Raw genomic sequence first — 12,129 nt, 5'->3', positions numbered from 1 at the left:
TGCAGTAGCACCAATCCTCTGGTGGTGGCAACTTTGAGAAACTCTGTCATGCCTGGCTCAGTCTTGTCCCCAACATGCTGATATCTACATGATACCAAGGGTATAGAAAGAATTGCCATAGCTGCAGTTCTCCATTTCCTTTTTATCTCATTCTGTGGTGGCAAGAGATCAGGTCTAGGTAACTTTTCCTTAAAGGTAATAAGTCTAGCACTATATTCTGGGAATTGGGAAGGTCAGTTTCACAACACATTCTTTCCCAGTTCTCTCTTCCTCACACTCATCCAGTTCTTCCTGTTCTTCTTTTCTTTCTCTCAGCCCTATGACTCATCCGTCACTGGGTACCTCCAGCAATCCAACTGCTTTCTACTTGCAGAATTAGAGCAGAAAGCAAGCATCTGAGTTTGGAGGGTCAAGCCTGGCCCATAATAACTACAGAATAATACCAAGTCCTTCAGAAAGACATCCATATTTTCTGGGGTTAGGGGCACAGGACCCCCATGAACGTGGAACAACAGCAAATAACATAAACATTATGTTTTTACCCGAAAGAACACCTCTCTAAAAATCTCTATGTCCTCCAGAGCAACTCTGGTCAACATCTGCCAGACACTGAACAGGAATTGCACTGGAGGAGCTACAAATGCCTACTGGAGTGTTCTCTCTTGGATTCTAGGTCTTTCAGTTGTGCTGGAGGACCTAGATATTCCTAGAGAGAACATATTAATAAAATCCATGAATAATCAAATCTGCAAAAGTCAAAGCTGCAAATGTGGAGGGACGGGTGTAGTTACTTTAAAACAAACTGTAATAACATTAGCCACAGCTGGTATTCTGTTAACAATGCAAGCTGTGATTATGTAAAAACAGAACCAAATTTCTGAAGTCTATGTCATGGGCTCTGGTACTTGCAGGAGATGTGCAAGTACCAGAGCCCAAGGCTTACTTAAGGTCATTCTTATCATTCTAAATAGTTAGTTTAATATCAGAATATGGCCATAGGAGCTGTCAACCTGGCAACAGTACAATGTCCCCAAATAACTGAAAGAGGTAGTAGTGACCAGAAATAAAAATTCTAAGTTGCATGAAGGGTAGAATGAGAAGATACCCTGTTTATCATATATAAGGGAACATTAAAACAATGTGATTAATAATCTTCATTTTCCAGAAGATGGTGGAAAACTATATATTTGCCACTCTTGTTATAAACCATTTACTAAAAAAGATGACTGCCAACCCATTTTAAGCATTTATTAAAGCCACAATGGAAGATGCACACACATTTTTTCTTCCTACTGTTTTCTGAAGAAAAATATGCCATTCCATACTTATTATTTATTATTCCATACTTCTGTAAGATTCTGATTTATTTTTTATCAAAACTATTGCTTTTCAACAACTGGATCCTGGAGACGCCAATTCTATCTCTTTTGTTTTAAAGGCTTCTTAGATGTTCATCTCAATGACTTCTTTCCATGCCCTGCAACCCTTGCTCCTTTCCACTCCCACCAACTTCTGAGACCAAGTAATTCCCTTTCTTAATTTGGGCTGTTAAACTAAAATATATTTATAGACCAGTTATAGTCCACTGAGCTTTCTCTTTTTACAAATATAGCTCTTACTCATCATCATATTTGTCATACTTACTTTTTGTACATATGTTATCTTTCTTGGCATTTTGCCTGGACTTCTTTATACTTCACAGCAAGATCCCAATTATAATGGCTCATTTCAGACATCATACTAAGCCCATAGTTTGCACTAACCAGAGTGTAAAAGCATGATTTCCTTACTTGGAATATTTAACACACATTTCATATAGGGGCTTAAATTACAGTGTAAATTAGATCTGATTTTCCATGTATCTGGAGGTGATGCAATAAACAGTTGTTTGGGAGTTTAAGCATCACATCAAAGAATAACATTACAAAGCATTGTTAATTCTGGTTTGAGGACCAACTGTAAACTAGCGTTTGTTTGTTTTCATATTACAGTAACCATAGTCTGACAACATGCTAAATCAACATGGCTGTTTGACATCATATCTGAACTGAGTCAGCCAGTTTGGAAAGAGTCACATTAGCACCAGTGAATACAATCATCGTTCTTTTTTTTACACACATTGTAAATACTGCAGGTTGACTATTTTAAAATAGTATATAAAATTACTTTCAGGCTATGTGTATAAGGTGTCTATGAAACAAATGAATTTCATGTTCAGATCCATCTCCAAGATATCTCATTATGTACTGTATATGCAAATATTCCAAAATTTGAAAACCCTGAAACACTTGTGATCCCAAGCATTTTGGAAAAAAAGATACTCAACCTGTATCTTACTGCTTTTCCCTGTAATAGGAAACTCTTTGAGAGATGTCACCAGATCTTGAAGAGATTCCTAGAAGAGACAGTTGCTTATACAATTCACTGCCATTCAACACAGCATGATGGGAAGTGCTTGATTTTTAATTAAAAGCACTATCATCGTATAGCAAACAGATCTAAAACACTGTGCCAATAATCCAAGAACAATGAGTGAACCGTTGTTTCTACGTTCTGTTTATTCCACTAAGGCCTTTTAAAACAACAAAAAGTATGCTGGATCTTAAGAACAGAATAGTTGAACAAATTGTTCGTCATACCAAACTGCCAAATACATTCTAATCACTAAGTAATAATATTAACTTTCCAAGATTCTAGCAAAGTTCTAAAATGGTGCGATTTACATTTATCTGGATCAGTGCAATCTAATGGAAACTACGTACGAGAAGGATAAAAATAAAGGATTTAATGGGTTATTTTCTAACTAGAATCATAAGACTACAGTCAAGATCATTTGAATATGACTGCCAAAGGCAAAAATATGAACACTAATCTTTCAGCACTGCTCACCATGGGCACAACACCCCCCCCCCCCAGACTTCAGCATCTGACACTGGCCCCTCTGCAATACAGTTATGCAATTTTATGCAGGCACACAATTATGGGAAATAGAAAGGGTCCAATAATCCTTTCCATTTCACTGAGATTATGTCAGCATAAGGAGGTATGCAACTGTTGCCAAAGAATATGAGAAAGCTCAATTTGTCTAGTGTGAGGGTTTTTCGTGAACCCACTCATGAAGTTGTTCAGAACAGGGATGAAGAATTCTCTTCCCCCACACAGTTTAGAACTACAACTCCTACAATCGCTTATTATTACCATGTTTGCAGCTTCTAGAAATTGTATACTCAATCTTATGTATAAGTCAAGGACAGGTTTGGGGACAAAAAAAAAATCACTGATTTTTAAATGGCCCATGGATAAGTCCAGGGTAAAACTTAGGGAGATGTAACGATGGATGTAAAGGATGAAACAAAGGAAAGTAATGCCAAAGAACTTGCAAGATTGTGGTAGACATAACTATCTGTGCTCACTCTAAAGCCTGGATGGGTGAGGAGGGAACTATGGTGAATGGTGGCTGTGTGATGTGTGTTGAGATGACCAGGCGTGGGAGGGTTAAGAAAATGCACACATTTACTCTCCTGGCATTCTTTTCAGGAGAAGTGCCAAAGAGGCACTGTGGAGGAGTCCCCTGGGAAAGACCAATATCTCACCTTTTGCACTCTGCTCAGAGAAAGAGATGGTTACTTTTGATACAAATTACTTTATATTGACTTGTGGATAATTCAACACAGTTTTTTGTGTTGATTTGACTAAAATTTCTAGACTTATTCATAAGTATATGCAGTAACCCATCTTGTACCATTAGTGCTGGCAATATAACCTAGGGGACAAATGGAAACCTAAGAGCAAGTTATTTTGCCTAACAAATGCCCTCCAGCCAAATGGTATAGATGGCACCTATATGCAGGACGGCAGCTCCCTCTTCTGGCAATCTGCCCTAGTAAATTTACTGCCTTCCAATACTATTCAGTGTGGGGAGAGGGCAGGTTATGAAAGTTTTCTTGGACCTTCCATACATTCTCATTTTGCTATGTTCCAATCTTAGCAACCATTCAGTAGGGTGAGAGGAAAAACCAACACTTTCAAAGCATGCCCTCTCATCACTTTTCTGTGACCTTTGAAATTATTAGTCTTTAACTATTTATACCCAGGATGGGAATAACATTAAAATAAATCACAACAAAACATTATAAGGAAAAAGGCATCTAACAAAGCAGTAACAATATTAGAAGAAAGAAACAAGTATATACCAGGACCCAGTAATATTAATTGACCACTTATATGTGCCAGTGTAACCAGACATGTCTGAATGAGACACTGATATCAGGATGAGACACTGATACCAGAACAGGATGTCATTACAGAGAAGGCTCTAAGTCATGCTATAATGCAGTGCATGACCTGTAAAAGGAGATGAATTTCTCAGACATCCAGGCCCCAGATCATTTAGGGCTTTTAAGCCAAGGTCTTTTGCTTGAATTCAGCCCTGAAATAACCATGCAACCAATGCATTTCATCATCACTCTTAAGACCATCACAGACAGCTGATCCTGGTAGCAGCATTTTTGCCAAGTGTGGTTTCCAAATTGCTTTCAGGGGCAGTCCCATGTAAAGCATGTTAAAATAAACCAAATACTGTCAAGCCTTCCTTATCCACCGATGTTTTATCCACGGATTCAAGCATCCACGGATTGAAAATACTTATAATATTCCAATAGGCAAACCTTGATTTTGCCATTTTATATAAGGACATCATTTTACTCGGCCATTGTACATAATGAGACCTGAGCATCCACGGATTTTGGTGTCCACTGGGGGTCCTGGAACCATATCTCAGTGGATATCAAGGGCCCACTGTAAGACGTTTTCACAACATGGATCATGATAATCAACCTTTCTTTATTTTAACTGGCACTAACATATGTGATATCAAGAATACATTGCAAAAGGCCTGTAATAGGCAGCTTTTTTTGAGGCAAAAATCACAGCATAATTTCTATGGGGGGGAGGAACAAACTAACCAGTCTAAACTCTGCTTCTGATACAGCCATTCTTGTGTAAGTATACATTTTTATTCTAATAACCATTTGTTTGTGCCTTCAGGTCATTTCTGATTTATATCAACTGTATCATGGGGTTTTCTTGGCAAAATTTGTTCAGAGGAGGGTTGCCTTTACCTTCCTCTGAGGATTAAGTTGTCCGGATTCCTTTTTGATTGGGAGGGATACAAATAAATTATTATTATTATTATTATTATTATTATTATTATTATTATTAGAGAGAATATCTTGCCCAAGGTCACCCAGTGCATTTCCATGGCTAAGTGGGGATTGAACCCTGGTCAGATTGTAGTCCAGTGGTCAAACACTACACTATTGTGGCTCTCAATGGCAAAAAATATGAACACTTCATATTCTTTTAACACCAACATTATAAGATTTGTGTCACACAAAGTGCATGTTTTTAATCATGTTACTATGAGAGTTGCTCAAGCCTCATGCCATCTTCACAATACTGTCTTTCTTGCTCTCACCTCAATAGAACAGAAATAATGTTTGCAGAAATCCAGTTTAGCCCTTTGTGAGTGTTTTTTTTTTACTATATATGTATTAGTTTGTCAGGTATCTTGAGTTGTAATAATGGGAAAAGGAGGGATATAGATGCATCAAGCAACAGCAGTACTTGATTTCATCTCAACAGATTCAATACCATCACTGTATAGCAAAGCCTAGAGGCATATGAATCATTTAACCCAAATACAAGAAGACTGAGCATCTTATTTCAGCTAAGCAAAAAGGACAGTCATAAACAATGGATGCTTCAAAATAATAGGTAATTATAAAACATGTCCAGATCTTTATTGTCAGGCAGCATGTCTGACAGATGCAGAAAACAACCAAACTGTTAAGATGTTATGTAAGAAACCAGTTCCCACTGAATATCATGGCCATTTCTATACCCATTTCCAAAACTGAGGCTTAAGTGGTTATAGAATGCTACTTTAGTCTAGTTTGGATCTGGCATGCTATACTCAATTTCAGAGTTTCAATTATTTATTTTCAGGTACTGCAGATGTTTTCTCTTGATACTTTCAATTTTTCTAGCCCTGGTAATTTAAAGCAAGCTTCTAACATGATGCACAAAGCAAAAATTGCTAAGTACAGAGACAAAACTCCCAAAACAAACTCATTTATATAAAAATTCACTTTATACCTGATGTTATTTGACACCAGGAAACTACCCCAGAATCTACAAGAAATTTTTATCAGTATTCACAGAGGTCTTGTAGCACCTTTGAGACTAACTGTGTGAAAGAAGTTGTAGTATAAGCCTTCACACTTACTCCCTCAGATACAAGATTCCTTTGCATATTGGTATTCCACACTAACACAGCTATCTTTCTGAATTCTACCCACAAGGAACTACAGTCGCCACTCCGATGTTGGGGATCCGTTCTGGACCCCCCACGAAAACAAAAACCGCCAATATTCAAATCTCATTAGCTTGAATGGCAATGCGTGCCCGCAGGCAGGAACCCCATTTTATCCCACTCCATTTGCCACTCACACATAAGCGAGGGACGCGGATCCCAAGTACGCAAAAACAGAGGGATGACTGTATAGTCCTTTTAATTATTCTACATGATCCTGAATTTCTGTACCAATAATAAATACATATCCATTTTATCAAGGTGTGTTAAAATGTGATACTGCCCCTAAGTACATTCCACTTATACAGAAGCCCTTCAATCTAACATCTCAAAAACTGTTGAATGTCTGGAGTTTCTACAGATATGCTGGCCTTGCCTTTCTTCAGTCTATTCTTCTGAATGGGCACATAACTATCGTGCCATGGATACAAATTCATGCTAGACTTCTGGCAACCCTCTGAAAAGAAAAATTAACAGGTTTTTCCATCTCTTTAGCTGCTAAAGGAGGAAAATAAGCCACTGCATTACAAAGCATTTAAAGATGTCCAACAGATGTTGTAGGCAGACAGAGGTGTTGTTCTTTTACTGCAGGAACCTCACACACTATTCAGAGGAGCACACCCTCAGAGGCTCATTGAAGAAGGAGGAACTCATAGCTGTAGCCAAAGCTTGCAGCTACAGGCCACTTTTGTCTTAGAACACAGACCAGGCTAAAGATAAGCCAATGCTATGCCTTCCCAATTTTGCATTCAAATGACTCAAAAGCAATAAGAGCTAAGGAAGAGGGAAAGCAAAAGGCTGCAGGAGGGTTATCAGGTGCTTATTGGATGGAAATTACAAGCATGGATTTCTCCACAGAAAGGAACGTGCCCCTCCCTCCCTATATTCTTACCTCTCTTGTTATCTACAGGCAGCATATTGGGAAGCAACAACTATTTTTTTAAAAAGCTGGTGCAATATAACTATAGATTGCTTTGACATCCTTGGATCTACAACTACAGTTGCCTCTCCTTATCCACAGATTCAAGCATCCATGGCTTGAAAATACCCCCCCCCCAAAAAAAGTATAAATTCAAAAAGCAAACCTTGATTTTGCCATTTGATACAATGGACACCATTTTGCTATGCCATTATATTTAATGGGATTGGAGCATCCACAGATTTTATTATCCACGGGGGATCTTTGAACCAAACCCCAGCGAATAACAAGGTCCCACTGTATAGACTGCTTTAACACCCCAGGATCTAACAATTATAGATTACTTTAACATCCCTGGATCCAACAGTTATAGATTGCTTTAACATCCCTGGATCTACAACTATAGATTGCTTTAACATCCCTGGATCTAACAGTTATAGATTGCTTTAACATCCCTGGATCTAAGTTATAGATTGCTTTAACATCCCTGGATCTACAACTATAGATTGCTTTAACATCCCTGGATCTAAGTTATAGATTGCTTTAACATCCCTGGATCTACAACTATAGATTGCTTTAACATCCCTGGATCTGTAACTATAGATTAGTTTCACATCCCTGGACCTACAACTATAGATGGTCTGAACATCCCTAGATCTTCTTCCCCCTCCACCTACCTGGTACTCACATCCCTGTATTTCCCCTTAACACATTTTCATTCCCTTCTTTGAAACTCTGGGCACCATACACCTTTTATTCCTCCACCCCCACCACCTCCGTCCTCACAGCAATACTGTAAAGTAGATCAGTATCATTTGACTTCTGCGGATGCAGGAACCAAAACTGGCCCAAGGTCATCCAGAAAGCTTTTGTGGCAAAATGGGTGGTGGTTTTTTTTTGGGGGGGGAGGGGGGTAACTTAAACCCTGTGTAAATCCAAGCCCAATTTTCTAACCACACCAGTTGGCAGCCCATGCGCAGCATCTGAGTACCCTCAACGAACTCCAGGTACATCACTGCCCTAAAAACAACCCAGTATTTCAGTATTGTTTTAATACATTTTTTTAAATGGCTCTTAATAAAGGGCAGTATGTGAATGCCTCTTCCAAGGACATTTTTAAACACAACAGTTAACGGTGCGGCTAAGCATACTTATAGTTACGATCATACTTATGATGGACGGTGGCTGGACCAAGGACACAACCCAGCGAGCTAGAATCTGAACCTGGCTCCCGGAGGCCAGCTTTCCAGCCACTGCAGCACTTCTCCCCGCCTTGTTTCCCAAGCCTCCCTCTGCCATCAAACCTCCATATCCAGACATCTGTATCAAGGGGTTGTTTTGTTTTATCAACCATCTGGCTTGGAAATATACCCTCCCACAAATATAATATGTGCCGAAATGCAGACCTCAATTCTGCCATTTTATAGAAGGGATCCCATTTTACTATGGTGGGATTGCGGGAACGGGAATGCATGTTTTAATCTTGTAAACCGCCCTGGTTGTGTTGCAAGGAGGAGCGGGATAAAAACAAATGTTGTTGTGGTTGTTGTTGTTATTACTATCCCATTGTATATAACAGGACTTGAGCATCCAGATTTTTTGGGGGGGTGGGGGTCCAGGCACCAAACCCTAGCAGATACCAAGGGCCAGTTGTCCCCACCTTTTAAGTCTAACCAGTTGATTCGGTGAAGCAAAAGACCCGAACAAGAACCACACTATGACTATTATTGCGGGGCAGTGACTGCCACTGTGCCAAGGTCACCATTCAGTCAGGCAGAATCTGAACCCGGCGCCTTTCCAGCCACTGCAGCGCTCCTCCTCCTCCTCATCCCCTCCATTACGACCAGTCCTTTCCTCTTCAAGCAATGAAGGCAGCTGGCCCAAGGTCACTCTCCCAAGAGAGGACTGGATGGGTCAGGATTTGAACACAGTCCCCCAGCAGAGTGACCATGCGTCCTCCTTTTCCAGGACATGTCCTCCTTCTCTCCAGCAGGGATTCCCTAATGTCCTCCATTCTGAGCATGAGTCAGAAGCATGCCCTCAGGGAGGACGTGATCAAACCAAAGCTAAAAACATTCATAGAGATACAAATCCATGCTTCTGAGTCCCGATGGAAATGGAAGGCATTTGGGGATTGGCCCCCGAAGAGAAGGTGGAAATGGAGGACATGTCCTGCAAAAAGGTGGAACTTGGGTCACTCTGGCTCTGAATGGAGGGCATTTGGGAATTCTTCCTGGACAAGAGGCTAGAATGGAGGACAGGTGCTGGAAATGGAGGATTTTTTGTCGCCCTGCCTCAAAAATGGAGGACATTTGGGTATTCATCCTGGGCAAAACGCTGAAATGGAGGACAGGTCTTGGGGAAAAGAGGACGTCGGGTCATCTTAGCTCAGAAATGGAGGACATTTGGGAATTCCTCCAGGACAGAAGGCTAGAATGGAGGACAGGCGCTGCAAAATGAGGACGCTTGGTCCCCTTGGCTGGGGAAATGGAGGACATCTGGGAACTCCTCAAGGGCAGAGGGGTGAAATGGAGGACAGGTGCTGGAAAAGGAGGACGCTTTGGTCGCCCTGGCTCGAAAATGGAGGACATTTGGGGGCAGAAGGCTGGCATGGAGGACGCTTGTAAGCCCAAGAGACCCTTCTCCAACGCCCCTCCCTCCTCAGGGCTAAGCCCCGCCCCTTTCCCTGTCAATCACCGCCCCCCCAAAGCGCCTTCCGCTCACCGTTCTGCGCGGCGCTCGGCGTCGGAAGCAGGCTCCCCGCGGTGGCCAAGAGCAGCGAGAAGGCCGCGGGGAGAGGGCCGGTAGCCCACCGCCGCCTCAGCAGCAGCAGCAGCAGCATCCTGGGCGGAGGAAGGAGGAGAGGAAGGGGAGAGAGAGGCGCAGAGAGACGAGGGGAGCAGGGAGGGGGCGCCGCCGCCGGGACCCGCGCTCTTCTTACGCCTCCGTCTCCTCCTTCGTTCTCCTCAGAGCAACCGCGGAGGAGCTCCTTCTACCGCAGCGCCGGAGTCTCGCGAGAGCTGGGCCCCCGCTTCTCGCGAGAAACAAGGGACAAGGGTTGGTGCGGCAAAGGAAGAGGGGAAGATGCCGACGCAGCTCCGCCCCCGACGCAGCTCTCCTTTTAAAAAGCTCCGCCCCCTAAGAGCTCCGCCCCAAATTAGCTCCGCCCCGACGCAGCTCCTCTTTTAAAAAGCCCCGCCCCTGACGCAGGGAGCTCCGCCTCTGACGCAGCTCCGCCCCGACGACCCCTAGACACAGCTCCCCCAAAAAAGCTACCACCCTTTACAAAGCTCCGCCCCGAGTTAGCTCCGCCCCTTACAAAGCCCCGCCCCCTGACGACCCCCCCTTCCGACGCAGCTCCCCTAAAAGGTTACGACCCCCGATGAATCTCCGCCCCCTTAAAAAGCTCCGCCCCGACAATCTTCACCCTCCTCGTCACGTGACCAAGCCCAGATAAAATGGAGAGAGGGGGCGAGGAGGAGAGAGAGAGAAGAATCTCTCATTGTAGGAACTTAACCCGCTTTGGCACCGCTTTAACTGCATTGGCTCAATGCTGGGGAATCCTGGGGAGTGTAGTTTTACTCTTCTCTCTCGGTTGGAGAGCTCTGCCTTTCCCAGGATTCCCTGGCGCTGAGGCGGGGCAGTTAAAGCGGTGCCAAAGCGGGTTATTTCTCCAGTGTGGATGCAGTCTCCAACTGCCATCAAGTCATGTTTGACCCAGTGAATGAGGGACTTCCAAGTCAACCTATACAAATAGGATCCTATACAAACTGGAGGAGGGTGACTAAAATGGTGAAGGGCCTGGTAACCATGAAGCCCTATGAGGAAGGACTGAGGGAGCTGGGGGTGTTTAGCCTGGAGAAGAGAAGGTTAAGAGGTGATATGATAGCCCTGTTTAAACACTTGAGGGGATGCCATATTGAGGAGGGAATTCCCTGCCTTAAGGGTTTAGATAGAAGGAGAGAGATGCATTTCCGTTCAGAGGAAGAAAGTGTGTTGTTGCAAACTACACCTTGTGTGAAGGAGGCACACTTGGAGGTCAGAACTGAGCAGCAGGTGGCGCGGATGGGCTGCTTGAGGTCATAGGAGAAGATGGGGTTGAGAGTAAGAGAGAGAGTAAGAAAGTTCCTTGTGTAAAGAACTGATCAGGCTAAGTAGAAAGATAGAATCAGAGAACTGGAAGGGATTGCTAGGGTCACCTATGAGTTTATCACACGGGAGGAATGTCTCTTAATTTCGAATGAAAAGAAAGTGGGGACAAAACGCATTCATGTGAATTTAACAATAAATAATAATAATAATCTTTATTTTTATACCGCTTTTCCTTGGAGATCAAAGCGGTTCACAGGCGAATACAGATGTAAACACATCGTATTACGGCATAATATACAATAAAAACATTCCACTAAAAACCTCGTATAAAAACATCCTATAAAAACATGTTAAAAACGTACAATCTCATAATTACAAGTTAACATCACAGATACTCATAACGTTGGAGGATGGTAGGGTAGGAGGATAATTATCTCTATGAAGGATCAGGGGGATATGCCAAGCGGAATTTGCTACATGAACTTGAATTGCGTTCAAACTGACTTCCCATTGCCCAAAAATAGCTTGCCATTGCCCAAAATTGCGTGTGATCACCTCTCATGCAATAACGTTAAACCCCATGATTGCATTCGGATTTCCATTGTACTTCCAATTCCCCTTGTCTGATAAGGTCCCTAGTCCACGCCCTTGCCATGCAGAAATATACAGCGAAAACACCCTTGAAAAATGACCACACAACTTTGTTCAAAGATCTCAGAGGAAGGAGCTCACTCCATTGCACTTT

The 12,129-nt window shown here is 42.5% G+C and overlaps 1 protein-coding gene across 2 annotated transcripts in view; it reads right to left on the bottom strand.

The window, feature by feature from the left end:
• Positions 1-10,382, bottom strand: part of NPTN (neuroplastin) — a 47,490-nt gene extending 37,108 nt beyond the window's left edge. For both annotated transcript variants that reach the window (XM_042472512.1, XM_042472513.1), the window contains exon 1: positions 10,017-10,382. In XM_042472512.1, coding sequence (XP_042328446.1) covers positions 10,017-10,134 — 118 coding nt within the window. In that variant the 5' untranslated portion in view covers positions 10,135-10,382. The remainder of the gene's footprint in view (positions 1-10,016) is intronic.
• Positions 10,383-12,129: the final 1,747 nt, after the last annotated feature.

The sequence above is a fragment of the Sceloporus undulatus genome, chromosome 6 (genome assembly GCF_019175285.1).
Source record: "Sceloporus undulatus isolate JIND9_A2432 ecotype Alabama chromosome 6, SceUnd_v1.1, whole genome shotgun sequence".
Lineage (NCBI taxonomy): Eukaryota > Metazoa > Chordata > Lepidosauria > Squamata > Phrynosomatidae > Sceloporus > Sceloporus undulatus.
Note: the sequence above shows the minus strand (reverse complement) of the source record. Positions and strands in the feature narration are given on the sequence as shown.